Source organism: Rhipicephalus microplus, chromosome X (genome assembly GCF_043290135.1).
Source record: "Rhipicephalus microplus isolate Deutch F79 chromosome X, USDA_Rmic, whole genome shotgun sequence".
Taxonomy (NCBI): Eukaryota; Metazoa; Arthropoda; class Arachnida; order Ixodida; family Ixodidae; genus Rhipicephalus; species Rhipicephalus microplus.
In genome coordinates this window covers 231586913-231603452 of record NC_134710.1, presented here as the reverse complement: position 1 = coordinate 231603452, position 16540 = coordinate 231586913, and the positions used below count along the sequence as shown (strand labels likewise).

Below are 16540 nucleotides of genomic sequence, written 5' to 3'. Positions count from 1 at the left end.
AGCAAACATTCCACCGCAGCCTTCTCTTTCCTTTTCATTTCCTTCGCGCACAGTGTTGAGGTGTCACAGGTGCCGCCGCGGGATTGGGCGGGGGGCTGAGAGCATTTTCGGAGTGTGGTCTGTTCGAATGAACCATCGTAAGTGCTTGTGCATTTGAATTACTGGGCGTTTTCGCCCATTGGAATACACATAGCTTTGACGGGACCTCATTGTGAGTTCGAATGAACCAGAAGTTCGAATTAAGCGTGTTCGAAATGATGAGATTCGACTGCACAATTTCATAGCGGCTGCAGTTGGAAAAATACTGATTATAAATTTTTCATGGCATTTTCCACGTTACCAGTCCTCGATTAGACAGTCTGACTGGTAATGTTTTCATTGCAGTGAACAGAATCTGGTTCTGTGAAAATTCTTAGTCCATTTAAAAAATTTGCGGGCATAAAATGGAATCGGCTTTTCCTAAGCAGGATAGTGTGGACGGATAGGGTAGGATAGGTGTAGGGTGGGAGAGGCAGGATGAGGCCTTCGTCCTGCTGTGTACAAAAGATAAGCTGAATATGATTATGGTGATGGTGATGACAATATTTGTTTGATTTTCAAGGACAGATTTTTGCCTTATACATACTTGATTTCTATTCCAAAATTTAATGATTTTTTGCACACCTGTAGTTATTGGTTCATTCTTGTATGTACAGTGATGTGATAGCTGCGCCAATTGCATCAAAGTGCCCCTTGGCGCACTTTGATGCGCCAAGACCTCCTACATCCTGCTACATCTTGGCAAAAATTTCATTATTTGTGCCAAGCATGCACCAAAGTGTTATTTTTTTTTCTTTCTTTTGGAGAGACACAAGACAGCAAGTGCTTTAAATTCATAGATTACAACTGCAATTTTAAGTGGTCATCAGAGTAGACAGGAAAGTGCTATGTAGTTGAAGTAGTTGCTGGGTGCAAGCCTTTGAAACAATTTCAGCTCTGCCACACTGCGGAACTTCTGTTAGATTTCAACTCGCCTATACTACAAAACTCACTACATTAGTTTTTGATTACTTCTAGACCATACTGTGAGATTATTGAGTTCTGTAAAATAGTTTCGAACTGTTTGGATACAGTCACAGAAAAATAATGATGACCTATAGTTGGTCGTGACGCGCTCATAGCGTGCTCACAGCCGTTTCGCTAGCTCAACTAATACCAAATTCTGTATCTCGTGACGTTAATAGATGTCAAAGGTAAATGACACGTCCAAACATGATAATCATGACATGGAAGTCATGTACGGCATAATTTACGTTCGCCTCGTAACGTTGGGCTGATTTTAAAGTGACATATCACCCTTCCTCATTCGTGCTTCGCATATCGATTTTTACTGTACATGAGATCTGCCAATTTTTCCTCTTGGAAAGTAAATAGAACGCATTGAGCATTTAGACAGATTGTGCTTCCAGTATTGTAACTAAGCCACCAGGAAAAGAAAAATCAAAGTAATTTAGAAATACCAAGTGAATTTCTGAGAAATGTTCGGTGGCTTGAGCTGACTGGACTTGATAAGCTTGATGATGTCTGTAGAAAGCGAAGATCAGTGACCTCATTTCATGTTTATGAGCATTCCAAATCAACACGCATGCATGCGTGTATAAGTGGATTTTGTTTTACATGTGGGGCAACAGCTCCAGATTAGAGAATATTTGGTTGGGAAAATGTGTGGCAAGTAACTGCTCCATCCAATTGTTATGCTACTCTTAAGGAGATTTTAGTTTCTCCAGAAGGTGCACCAATATCACTTTAGTCAATCGCGTCACTGTATGCATCATACTGCCCACTTTTTCTTTTCTTACAATAGTGCCATGTAAACACTGCAGGAAATTATGGATAAATAAATGGTCATATCACATGCTGAGAGATATTGTGAGCCAAAACTAAATTGTGCTGTAAAATTATAAAAATGGAATGAGTTTGAGTGCCTTTTTTTTTTACAGTGCTCGTTCCTCACTTTTACGCCGCACCTGTCTGTATGGCATCTTGGTGGCCAGCTTATTGACGACGGGCAAAAATGAAATTTATAATCTGTATTTTGTTTCATATAGTGAGTTGCTGTAGGTAATTTGACTTGGGGTTCTAGGGTCTATAATGTTCACATAACTGTTCAAAATCAGTTACTGCTGCTTTTCGTGTTTCTATGATTTATGTTCGTTCTGATCCTCATGGCAGTATCCTACTTTCCTTTTTCTCTTCTCTCAATCATCATTAAACAAAGCCAACGATATCCTGTAAATGAAGAGTGTCTTTGTTCTGTTATGTTTCAGGATGCCAGTGCATCTCCACAAGTGAAGCTAACAGATTTGACAGAATCTCATGCAAACTCAATGCGCAAACTGCAGTTCCGCTTGGAGGAAATGTTCATAAATAATCAAGTTTTACAGGAACTTCTCACTGAATATCTTGGTATGTACCTTGTCACTGTGCAATTGCATTGTGATTCTGGCTGCTGCATCAATTAGATTGAGTTCATCATTTTGGGCTTCTAATATTTTGTGTCACAGTGTTTTAACTTTAGCACAATATTTGATATAGGAATATGCATAGATTGGCAAAAGAAATGGGGCCCATTCACAAATTAATTCTTTGCTTTGGGATTGTTTGGATTCATTATAACTAGCTCAGCCACTACTTCAGACTTGGTCTCTAAAATTCTACTCACTCTAACAAAACAAGCTCACTCAGACATCCACCACTAATGTTGTATTTAGTCTGGCTGACTTGGTTTAAAACATGCTGCAGTTCTAATTAAATAGTATCACTCTGAAACCACGCACGGCTAAATTCAACTTGGCTGGACTCGCATAAATGATATTGAGCACACCACGATACTTTGAAGGCAGGTCAACTTGACCTATAGGCTCTTTTTCACTTAGGCTTATACAGAACTAATGTGTAGCGCATTCTGAGGGCTATGAACAGTTGTTAAAACACTGAAAATGCAGAGTAGTCTTAATTTTGCATTTAGAGTGTCGAAAAGTAATGTCTTTCATTCTGGATTTAGCTCCATTTCACTGAAGAGTTTCCTTATTTTTCTGTTCAGGAACGAAAAAAAGAAAATGGTCCTTAGTTGTCTGTTTTTATTTGCCTGTTCAAAATTTCAAGGCAAGGTGACGATAAAAACATTCTATTTATTTTACCTCATAAGTGAAACACTAGATTCTCTGAGCAGGCAGAATACTTCACACTAAGGGATTAAGCATGATCGTAAAAGCAGCACCTCATCGTATGTGCTCTGATACGAGAGGCCAGTGTTCTCATGAAACAAACTTCAATGCAAAGAATGTGCTCTCCACACCGACCTGTGTGACTGGCACCCCAAGGGCTGCTTGCATTGATATTGCTGTATAGTTAGAACATCAAGGGTGGGACATTCTGCACACAGAAAACGACAGAGAGGACTCGTCTGTCTCCTGTATGTGCAGTGTTCCATCCTGATCAGTGTAATTACGCTCGCAAATAGTAACGTCTTGTCTCATTTTTCGTAACATATTTGTGGGCGAGCTGCTGGTTCTTTTTTGTACCCATCAAGAAGCTCCGCAACGACCGTATCATCGTGGGTTCTACCATGTCGGAGGTTCAAGAAACACATCGCCCGCCCCGCCCATGACTTCTACCCATGTAGTCCTACCTCCTCCTCTTGATCCTGGCGTATTTTCCGGAGAGCATGGCTCTGACATTGACAAGTGGATCAACCTGTGTGAACAGATCAGCATCGGCTACAGGAAAGACCTGACCCTTATGCTCACCAACATACTGCTTTACCTTGATGGCCCACCGCAGGTGTGATTTGCGATCCACGAAGCCAACATTACAAGCTGGGGCTCTTTCAAAGAGAAGATCCGCAACCTTTTGGCAACACTGCTTAATGGCAGATGGTTGTGCAGAATCAATTGGCAACTCAGGAACATCTCCCGAATCATGCGTCACGTACATTCACAACATCATCGTCCCAGTCTGATAGCTGCTTGCGCTGAAAGGCTGAAAAGCATATGCAATATTTGTTCAGACTAGGATGATGATGTCAGATGTCTCGGACTCAGATAATATCAGACTCAGACTCGGTGATTGCCTTTAACCTGCTCGTCTATACCAACGTTGCCACTGTCGATGCAATCATCAAAAAATGCTGGCAATTCGAACAAGCCACTCGCTAACTGCCCACTGCTGCCCACCGCTGCCCATTTATGACAACGTCGCCCAAATTGTTCGTTGGGAGATAGAGGCTGCCTGTCCAGCTCCTATTCAACCTTGTGTTTAATAGGAGCTGGACAGGCAGAAGAAAGACTGCTCCAACAAAATTACCAAGAAAGACTTGTACCTTATTCCATGTATTGACGGGGCCACCTTCTTTTCATTTCTAGACCTCTGATCGGGCTACTGGCAAATTGCTGTAGACAAACTGGATCGTGAGATCACATTCGTTCGATGGCCTTTACCAAATTTAAGGTCATGCCTTTTGGTCTCTGCAATACTCTGGGAACCTTCGAGACGATGATGGACATGCTGTTTCAAGAATTTAAATGGTTGACATGCTTGTGTTACTTGGATTACGTGATAATCGTCTCACCCACTTTCGCCACACACCTTGAACGCCCTTCGACCATTTCATCGATATTCCAACAAGTTGGCCTCCAGCTTAAGTCTTTGAAGTGCAACTTTGGACTTCGTCAAATTACTGTATTGGGCGACCTTGTTGACGCTTTCAATGTACGACCAGACCCAGCAAAAGTACGTGCTGTAACGACCTTCTCCATTCCATGCTCTCTTGCTGATTTTTGCAATTTCATAGGCCTGTGCTCTTACTTTCGCCGGTTCTTAAAAGACTTCATGGCACTCATACGTGCACTCACCGACTTTCTCAAACACAACTTTCGATTTTGTTGAGGTCCTCTCCAAGCTGATGCCTTCTTTCAACTAATCACCGCTCTAACGATACCACCAATACTTGCACATTCTGACCCAGATGCTCCTACAGAAGTGCACACAGATGCTAGTGGTCAAGGGATTGGCACAGTTTTGGCCCAAACTCAGCAAGGCACTGATCGTGTAATTGCGTATGCAAGTCTTCTCCTTTCGAAGTGTGGTCCCGTCACGGTGGTCTAGTGGCTAAGGTACTCGGCTGCTGACCTGCAGGGTGCGTGATCGAATCCCGGCTGCGGCGGCTGCATTTTCGATGGAGGTGAAAAATGCTGTAGGCCCGAGTGCTCAGATTTGGGTGCACGTTAAAAACCTCAGGTGGTCAAAATTTTCGGAGCTCTCTGCTACGGAGTCTCGCATAATCATATGGTGGTTTTCGGATGTTAAACCTCACATATCAATAATCACCCTTTCGAAGTGTGAGCGTGACTACTCTATAAAAGAACGGGAAGGCCTTGCCCTTGTCAGGGCACTTTCAGATTTCCATCTTTACTTGTGTGGCCACCCATTCCGTGTTGTCACAGACCATCAAGCCCTCTGTTGGCTTTCCTCAATGAAGAACCCAACTGAACGACTTGTCCATTGGGCGTTGCATCTTCAGGAATACTCCTACTCAGTTGCCTACAAGTCTGGGTGCCTTTATGTGGATGCCAATTGATTGTCCCATTACCCTGTTGACCAAACAGACAAATCAGTCACTGAAGCATGACCATGCTTCAGTTTCTTCAGATTGGTGACGAAGAGCGTCGCGATGCTTCCTTGCGATCACTCATTAACCATCTTGTATGTGCCCCTAACGGTGCATCACTCCGCATGTTCATCCTCTTGCATGGCATTCTATACCGTCTTAGTGTCCAGCCAGATTGCCCTGAGCTACTTCTCATGGTGCCTGGACATCTGCATTCACCTCACAACGGGCCAACTGCCAGCCACTTGGGCGTATTTTGCACATGCAACTGCATCTGGCGCTGCTTCTTTTGTTGTGGTTTTGCCTGGTTCATTCGACGTTACGCGGCCTCCTGTAATAAATGTCAACATCAGAAGCAACCTGTCACTCCCTGTGCTAGACTCCTTCACCCGATCTCCATCCCTACCGAACCTTTCTTCTGTGTTGGTGTAGATTTTCTCTGTCCTTTTCCTGAATCAAACTGTGTGAACAAGTGGGTCGCCGTTGCTGTAGATCATGTAGCAGGGCTGGCCATCACTAGAGCGTGCCCTGTCAGCTCTGCTATCGATATTGCCGGCTTTTTGCTCCACAATGTTATTCTACACCATAGGGCTCCTCGTCAGTTGCTCACCGATCGTGGCCGCACATTTTTGTCACGAGTAATCGATGATCTTTCGCGCTCTTCCTCAATGCAGAACAAGCTCACCACTTCCTACCACTCCCAAATAAATGGCCTCACCAAGGGCCTAAATTGCAACATCACAGAAATGCTCTTGATGTATGTCTCGTGTGACCTCTATGACTGCAATTTGGCACTACCTCACATGACCTTCATTTGTACTTATTCACCTCGTCATGACACCTCCGGTTACTCACTTTTTTTGTATGCTGTATGGCCTTAATCAGATGACCTTACCACTAGACACGCTGCAACCGGGTACTGCACCTCCGCCGAGTGAATATTTATTTATTTTATTTTATTTTTGGCAAACTGCTAACTCCAGGTGGAGTCGTTGCAGAGTGGGGTTACAATCAAAAATGACGCATAGAACATTTTAGGGAAAACAGCAGTGAAAAACATGAAGACAATATAAAGTAAAGAAGTAACACATTTTGTGAAGCAATACAGGAGCACAGTGTATATTTACAAAAAGAAAAAAAGACCAATAACGAAAACCGACAACCCATTCAAGTTGAAAGATAAGGTGATAGGCATGTAATGCATAAGAATGGAACTTCACATAATCAATTGGCAAGTAAAGAGTCGAACAATTCTATGCTGTTGGTTTCAACGGAGGGTGCATCTAGAGCATTCCACTCAATGATCGTTTGCGGAAAAAAATATACTTATAAACAATAATAGCCGTTTGATAAAAAGTGATTGAAAAACAAAGTCGCAGTTTCGTATAGTAACCTGTTGAAAATGCACATACAGTCGACTCTTGTTAATTCAAACTAGAAGGGACCTCTGAATTTTGTTTGAATTATCAACCAGTGTAAGTATCAGAAGTTTACAGATACGTATATGACTCCAGGGGAGGTGACACCACACATTATGATTGTGCATTGATTGTATCACATTTAAAAATTTTTAAGTGTTTTTAAACCCTAACTGCATGTAATGAACAGAAAGCAGAGGTGAAAGTAAATAGCCAAGTTTATTGGCCATTTACTACTGATTAGGCCTTTTAAAGAAATAGCGAATTTCTGACTGCTTCTTTTCTATATGTGCCTTCAGCACAAAGCTGTCTATACCCGTTGAGAAGCACCACAGTTTACCATGCATGTGCTTCATTTCAAACATTTGTTTACTAGCAAAACCTTTTCTCTTTGAAGGCCTGAGGCACTTATTTTTCATTTTTAGACTGTTAGGATTATGTAAGCATGCAAACTTTTTATGGTAGTGAGAAAGCAGCAGATTTTTTTTTGGTTTGGTATGGAACTGCAAAAAGTGTGAATTAACTGAATGATGGAGTTTGAATGAAAAGGCTTTTAAATACATTAAAAGAATAGAGGGCCAACCAAAAAATTCAATTTTGTTTGAATTAACCAAAAGTATAAATTATCAGAGCTTGAATTATCGTGATTTTACTGTAATTGAATATACTGCCGTTGAGATGACCTTTAACTATTTTAAGCGTAAAATATTATCATGTGATTTTATTTCTCTCCTAAGTGTGCTTTGGATTAGCCTTGGGCACTGAGCCTGAGACAGACACCCTATCGTAGCGATTAAAAATAAATCTTATGGCTTTCTTTTGGACCCCTTCTAGCTAATTAATATTAGATTGGGTATAGGTATCCCAAACAATATTAGTCTACTTTAGAATAGGTAAGACGAGTGTTTTAAATGCTGTAAGCTTTGTATCGCAAGAAGAATGACGAAGGGAGCATTTTAAAATATTCAGTTTGGGCATTACTTTGTTAGTGATCTCTGTTATGGGATCATTTCAGCGCAAGTCGCTGCTAATGTGAAGACCAAGGTACTTGTTGCACTCGATGCGAGATAGAATGGTACTGTCAATTGCATAGTCAAATTAGTGTATACGTATGTGTTTTATTTGTGATAGACATTACAAAACGTTTTTTTAAGATTTACTGACATTTGCCATGCATTGCACCATTGTAAAAGCTGAAGTTATTTTTCAATTGCAGTTGATCTTAGAGTTAATAATGAAGTAAATTATACAATCATCCACATACAACCTAATTTTTACATTACAATTGTCAGAAATATCATTGATGTAGAGTAAAAATAATAATGGTCCTAACACTGATCCCTGGGGTTCTCCTGAAGAAGCCGGAAGCATGGTTAAAGTAGCTTGATTAAACGAGACACACTGTTTTCTAGAAGTTAAGTATGATTCTATCCAGTTCTATATTGTACTATTCTTTAAGATGTGCGAGATTTTAAGTAGTAGTTTTGGGTGTGACAGTGTATTGAACGCCTTGTTGAAATACAGAAAAATAGCGTCAATTTGATGATGATTGTTGATCGCCGAAGCAAAGTCGTCGATTACCTCAACTAGTTGTGTGACGGTAGAAAGCCCATGCCTAAAACCATGCTGTGCCATTTATAAAACTGAGTTAGCTTCTAAGAATTTTATAACATGCTTGTAAATCACGTGCTCCGATGGTTTTCAGCATGTGCAAGTGACGGCTTTTGGTCTGTAATTGGCTATCAGGTGTTTATCGCCTTGCTTATGTTGAGGTTTAACTACTGACGTTTTCCAGTCATCAGGTAAAAGACCTGTAGACAGAGATTTGTTATAAATTAATGTAAGATATTTCGTGTACCATAACGTGTACCGCTTTAAAAATGCATTGGGTATTTCATCTGGACTAAGGCTTTTTTTTTTATATTCGGGTCTACAACAAATTAAGTACCCCAGATAGGGCACAGATCACTAAATTTTTTATTAGAAGGGGAGCTTTCATTATTTGACAAATATAGTTTGAAGTAATCATTAAATTCACTTGCAATTACAGTAGCATCAGACGTAGAAGCATTTTCACAATTAAAGTATCGTAATTAGAAATCACTGGTTTTATGAACCTCCAAACCTCCAAAAATATGCTCACCAGTTTTAGGAACCTCCAAAAATATGCACGTGATGCATTTCCTTGTGCTGACCACACACGTCAGATCGCGTGCTCTAGGCCGTTGACTTCACAAGCAACCCACAACCCTACGACAGCAGGCATGTCGATGTTTGCTTCTCACTTGGTTTCCTAGTTCTTCTGTGGTACCCATTTTGTCCTGTTAGGTTGTCAGAAAAGTTATCTATGTACAAAGGACCTTACTATATCATACGACAGGTAACGGACGTTGCCAATGTAATCGTTCCAGTCTCTGAGACTAACCCATCTGCAAATATGCCCAGTGACGTAGTCCACGTCAGTAGGTTAAAACCATACCGCCCTCCTTCTGAAGACCATGTTTAAAGTGCACCGAGACGACGCTTTCACAGCTGGGGGTAATGCTATATATATAGCTAGCACATCAAGGATGAGACATTCGGCATACATAAGACGATGAAGAAGACTGGCCTCTCTGCTGTACTTGCTATGCTCCATCTTGGTCTGTGTAATTACACTCACAAATAGTGACATCTCTTCTCATTTTACATAACAGCATGTACAGCTCTGATTGCCACTCTTTTCATTTTCTCCAATGTTGTGCCTTCTACATTCTAGGCATTCTTTCTGCATTCTTGCTCATACATTCTAGATGTGGTTGTTTGTCCAACGGTTCTTCCTATAAAGTCATTGTTGATGTCCCATTCTCAACATATTGGTTGTGCGTAGAAGTTTGTGCACTCAGATAGACATGTTGATGTGGACTTCATTGCTTGGTGCAAGGAGCTAAGGTTTCAAAATGAGCTAGCTTTTGGGAAAATTGGGTCCTCTCATAGAAGCATAATCTTGCCTGTCTAAGGTATCTTATCTCTTCTAAGAAAGTGGCACATTGAAAATCAAATCACTGCATAGCTTTTCTAGAAAATATTCGTGCACGGACAAGCCCAGCATGCATTTTATTGGACTGTGTTAGTTCTGATTTTTACTATCTCTACTGCACATAATGTTTCCATTTGCTGGCCCCTTGTATTTACTTTGGAATTTCTACCAGAAATATGAGCTAATACTGTCATTCGAGAAAATTGTTAAGGCTCATGTTGCGTGAAGTCATTTGTTCCAGAGCGCCAACTTTTCTTTTTAGCCTAATGCCGTTAATAAATGCCTTGGTATCACTCTGAAAGAGAAAATATATAATGTTTCAGCTATTTTTTTTATTTTTGTTAAAAGTACTTTTTTTGTTTTCGTTCCATTCCGACACACTGTGGGCATCACAATATCTTGTCAGAAAAGTGTAATGTGAAATCTTCAATGGTGCCTCTTGCACCTTCACCTCAGATTGCATTAAAGGGGCCCTGCAACACTTTTTGAGTATGTTCAGAAAACGCTGCCAATCGATAGTAGAGGCTCCTGACAACACACGAGCTAAATATTATAGCGCAGTACGCGGCCTGGAATTCACAATAAATTATCAAAGTTAGCTAAAAGTTGCTTTCTATTCTCTCGAGAAATCAGGAAATATACCCAAAAATCACATGTAGCATCGATACCATCGCATCCCATCGATCCCATCGCATCAAGCCCATCGATCAGCCATAGGCTGATTTGAACATGGCGCACTCACTCGTTACAGAGATTGCCGCGGGAGGCCGCTACTTGTCCACACAGGCGCGTGTGATCACACTGAAAAAGCCGTGCATTCAAAGAAGAAAAAAAGTGCTCAAGGTCACGGGGCCCGCGTGACGTTTCTCTGTGGCTGTGCTGTCCCTCCCTGCTTAGATTCCAGCGCTCTTGTCAGAATGAGAGAAGAGAAAATGCAATTGCAGCGTGTGACAAATCTTTGTAACTCCACCTTTACTGGACGGATTCTTAAAACTTTTGCGCCGTTGAATTCGTGAGGCACTAGGCTCTTCCAGCAAATTCATTTCGTGGTTACTTGAAAAAGTGTTTCAGGACCCCTTTAACTACTTGTACGAGTACAATACCACCTACTCGCGGCGAGGTTGGGCTATAGGTGGCAGCACCGTCCCCGCGCAAGTGTGGATAGGCAGTCGGTGGTGCATATACAAATACACGCAGCAGCGCTTTGTTTGCGTGCAGTCTGATTCGATAGTTGGCGTATAAAATGAGTTGACTACAGTTTACTGTTAATATCTACGCTCTTCTCTACTGAATCAGTGCACGACACTTATACAGTGTAAATATTACCCGCGAGTAAAGCGCATTCTGTCTTTCATGTGGCTGCTCGCCCTGGGTGACTCTTATCACGCTTTTGCACTATATCACACCTTTGCTGTTTTGTTTGTATGGGCTTAGCTTGACGCACTGCTGTAGCATGACTGAACTACTAATTTACTTTTTCTCATCTGCATACAACAAAATATAGAGGAAAAAAATTCTAGAAAGCCCCCATATCTGTGCGATTAGTTCAGTACTACCGTTCGCACCTTATACACATGATTTTATTTTTTTCTCTCGTTCTGTTTACCATGAAATGTGGGATAAGTCTAGTCAGAAAAGCTTAGTGGCTGACAGCGCTTCGCGCTACACTGCGTTTACCACGTGTACGCACATGTTCTTGCACCAGTAAAATAATAAAAATTTTATATAAGAGTTCAGCAGAAAGCTTTCATCGATGGATTACGTGCATGACAGTGCTACAAGGTTAATGGGACAAGAATGTTTTTTGTTTTTGTTTTTTCAGACAAAAAATGACCACTGCCTTCCGTCGGTCACTGACAATGCCACACAGACGCTGAAGACAATGTAAAAAAAGATGAAATTTTCAGTGAAATTATCTGACAATATATATAAGGCATGCTGTCTGAATTCATTTTCAACGTCTGGGCTCTTTAAAGCGTTCTTAAATCTAAGCACACGGTTGTGCACGGTAACTCTGTTTTAAGTACAGTTTAACACCGGTGTGTCACAGTTCACGTGATAGTAATATTTCTACGTAGTGGTACCACGGCCACATAAACACAACTAAGGCTGTTCGCATGATCGATAAACTACAGTGCCGTAGTTGTACACCTACTAACAGCGCGCAGCTGCATGGCGTAGAGCCTTTTTTTTTTAACATACGAGTCTCTATAAAACACTGCATTCACTCACCATTTAATAGTCATGTTTGAAAGGATGCCAAGAGCATTTTGCAATGTGCTTGAAACAAAAAGCGGCACCCACTCTGAATTATTCTGGTGAACAGCACTTAGAAAAGTTGCACTCGCCGATCTTATTACAATGCATTAGTAGCCGAGCAAGACCAAATCCTTTCGTACGTCATTTCAGGCATACGTAGAAACAGTTACACTCCCGCCGGCAGGAGCGGCCAAACCACACTTTGAAAGTGTGCATGACGTACGCGCATATAGAAATGCGACATGGCTAGCAGACGATGCACGGAGCAATCCACACTTCGCCTCTTCGGCGAGTTGCCACCAGGCGGCGACTCTGCCCCATCTCGCGGCCAATAATGCCATCTTTTTAGAATGATAGCACTGCTCTTCCTACTACAAATTTAGAAGAAAAAAAAACAATTTTGTTTGTCGCCTTGAAGGTCAGCCAATGTCACTTTCCTTCTCTTTCTACTCGCATGTGCATTGTCACAGCAGTGGACATGCACACTGTCAGCTTGTTCTCTCCTGCACACTCTTTTCTGGCGCGTCCCTCTCGATCACCCTCTTCCGCCTGCCCATTTCTGACAACAGTGGGTGCGTGTGCCTTCAGACCTCAGTATTTGTCGTGCAATTCTCACACCAACAATATGAAAAAAAAAAAGTGGACAGCATGCCCTTGTTTGCCTGATAAGACACCATCAAAGCATGCATTCCATGGTAGTTGCTGCTATAACTAGACAAGTTTGGTTTAAGTTTGGCACTTTTGCTAATGATGCAGCTGGAAAACCATGCATACTAGTGAGGTCATGAGCTTGCTTCTCAATGGATGTGCGCTAGCCTTGGAAAGAGAATGGCAATTTTATTGAAAACGCAGATTGACAAACAAGGTGTGGAGGGACAGGAAATAAAATTGCAGCAGCAGCGCATTGAGTGGTGTAGCCATAAGAGAGGGTGATCGTTTATTCGTAGGCAGCTCAAATGTCAAGTGTGTTTCATCAAATGTGCATCACCACTCTTATACTATTCAGTCACAGCTGCTGGATGAGAAAGTCCACAGATATGACCTGCCATGTGCTCCAAAACTGGCGTGACAGGGCTAGCTTCCCGGGCAAAGTGCGGATATAAATGTGCACAGTCTCTTTAGACTGCCTTATAGGAGTTACCTGACAATTTCCTATATACAGTCGACTCTTGAAAATCATTTTGGCTTTTGTACATGAAGTTTTTTCTTTAAAATAGACCGTAAGCATCGAGCACATGCACCGCATGCACCGAGCAAATATATGGGGCTTACCTTAGGGTGCACTTTCACTCACTACTTGCTTTCGAAAAAACTGGTTTTGAGTCACAAAAAATGCTCTTTTAAGAAAAGCACAAACGTGGAAAATATTCACATAGGAACACTTGTCCAAGTTGACAAAAAAAATTTTTTTTTCTAATTTCGCCCTGCCTTGAGCCCTTAACGTCAACCCTCTTGTTTTATATTTCCTGCTGAGCAGTGTATAAGAGTGCAGCTAGATCCACACTGTTGGCAGAAACTTCCGAGTGATGACAGAGTTAAAGTGTAATGAGTAAATGGCATGGCCTTTAAAATACTTAGTTCTTACTTTATCAACTCAAATAAGGAATTTCTCTTTTGATTTTTTTTATGGTTATGTTGCTACAGTTGAACAACTCTATAAGAGACACTGATGCAACAAACATTTGGATATAATATAAAAGACAACAGTGTGCCTACATAAAAATAAGGGTCTATGAGAAAATTAGAATGTCATACCTTGCTTATTAGAGACACCTGATAAATAAGGGTCTATCAGAAAATTAGAATGTCATACCTTCTTTATTAGAGACACCTGATATAAGGGACAAGAGCTACTCCCCGGTACATCCATCGGTAAAAGGGTTCTACAGTACTTAGGGCACAGACGTAGATGTGCAAGAAGATAAAAGCAGTTAGCAGTTCTTTTAATTTATGCCTCATTGTTCAAAAATTTTGGGGGGATTTAAAATCAACATTTGCGTGGAAATCATTTTGGAATCAATGTGTTAACACTCCAATCAAGTTAACAGCCTCTGAATTGCCTTCTAAATTAGGCAGTTTTCAACTGAATCATCACTGTTTCATTGCAAATAGTTGGAAGTGTCAAACAAACTAGTGTGACGATACAGCAAGCTCTTTCTTAAAGGGCACTATTTCGGCACGAATATCAATACTCTTGTAAACTTAATGAAAGTTCTCCTCAGAGTTTTTTCATTTGCATCTGACAAAGACATTTTTTTTTATTGCAGCATCTGAAAAGGTGGTCTCTGTTGAAGCCAGCACTCCTTCGAGAGTTGGAGCTGATTCTAGAGTCAGTGCTACTGAGCAGCTTGACCAGTGTAAAAAGGAGCTTGAGTGCAAAGAGAGGAGAGAAGAAATCTTGAAAAGGGCCATAGTTCGGGAGCAGAACTCAAAACTGCAGTTAGAAAAAGAGCTGGCTGACTGTCAAAAGGAACTACAGTCTTTGCATGAAGCACACAGCATTATTGAAGGAGACCACGAGGCGATTGTTCAGAGAAATGTAGATTCTTTTGCAGAGCAACACCAAAATAATTTGTCTCCTGAGGGTATTGAAGGCACCACCACATTGCAGTATACTAAGTGCCGCTCTGAAGAAACCAATGTGTGTGATGATAGTTATGCTTTAATGTCACGTGTTCATCAGCAAGCCAAAGAGATTGCAAGGCTAGGTAAAGAGGAAACATTGCTTCAGGACAAGATTGTGAATCTTTTGGAGGAGAAAGCGCAGTTATTACAGAAGCTAGATACAACGCAGCATGCACATGAGGTGCTCTCAGAATCTACAAGCAAGAAGATTTCTGAGTTAGTGACTAAACTGGGTCGGCTGTCTACACAGAACAAGAAGCAACAGGAGGAAATCAGGGGTCTGAGAGACAAGTGTGATTGCCTGTCTCGAGAGAAGGTTACCTTAGAATGTGACATTAATGCAACCTTTTCAAAGCTAGAAGGGCTGCGAGTAGAAAACAAAGATTTGAGAGACACCCTGCTTGCACTAAGAAAGCAAGAGAGTCAGCTGCGGGAAATGCTAGATAAAGTAACAAATGAACTGCAGGCTGCAAAAAAAATTTCTGATGAATACAGCCAAAGTGACGAGATTTTGAGGATGGAAAAGGACCAATTGGCTGCCAAAATAGCCGATTTATCACTATGCCTGAATGGCTTGCAATGTGAAAAGCAATCACTCTATGAGGAAAAGCAAAGACTAATCCTCCAAGTTAGTGCTGGAGAAGATGAGGTGGAGCGGATTGCCAGCAAACTTCAAAATTGTGAGGAGGAGTGCAATACATTAAAAACACAGAAGATTGAACTGGAGACTTACTTGAGAGCTACTAATGAAAAATTTAAAGAATCTGAGCATTCAGCAGACCAACTCCGAGAAGAACTCAGTGTGACAAAGTTAAAACTTGACAACATGAGCTCACGTTACAATCATCTTGAAAAAGAACTTGGTACTTCCAAGGATCTGCACAAGCAGATGCAGTGGAAAAATGATGAATTGCAAAGGACACTGGAGGCAGTCGGCAGAGAGGCACAGCAAAGCAAGAGCTTCGCAAGGATGACTGCAGACAAGAGACATGTGATTGCCATTACAGAGCTTGAAGACAAAAAGAAAAGGTAAGGCAAATTTTATAACCACTACATTTTCATGTGACACATTTACTCATGATTGCACTTTTTCTTTTCTAAAAAATGCTGGCTTAGGTTTAAGGTGTAGTCTTTATGCAAGGGGAAATTTTGGCATCAATTGTGTAAACAAGAAAACACTGTGGTCGAAATTTTTTCATCTGCTACCACGACAACCAAAAAATGAAGTTTACCAAGGTGCATCTTTATACTGGTGCACATTCACAACCCATTGCATAAGTCTGGGAAAGTTCTTGTTGAAGGCATTGTAATAACAAGGCTGTTTGTTGACCTAGTGGGTACCTACCTAATGGCATATTCTAGCCGTGAAATACCACAAACACAGAGCAAAGCAACCCACAACAAGAACCAGAAGTGCCGCCTGTCCTTGCTGTGCGTTTCTTTGCTCTATGTTTGTGTTATTTCGCAACTAAAATATGTCATTGCAATAAGTTTAAAAAAAACTCATTTTGGCGATTCCGATGTTTAGTCTATGCTCTATCAAGGCAATTTACCTGTAAAAGCATGAGCCAG

At 41.2% G+C, this 16540-nt stretch overlaps 1 protein-coding gene across 9 annotated transcripts in view; it reads left to right on the top strand.

Moving 5' to 3' along the window:
- Positions 1 to 16540, top strand: part of LOC119187874 (uncharacterized) — a 244152-nt gene that overhangs the window by 165766 nt on the left and 61846 nt on the right. For all 9 annotated transcript variants that reach the window (XM_075878776.1, XM_037435978.2, XM_075878780.1 and 6 more), the window contains 2 exons: positions 2307 to 2445; positions 14611 to 15997. In XM_075878776.1, coding sequence (XP_075734891.1) covers positions 2307 to 2445; positions 14611 to 15997 — 1526 coding nt within the window. The remainder of the gene's footprint in view (positions 1 to 2306; positions 2446 to 14610; positions 15998 to 16540) is intronic.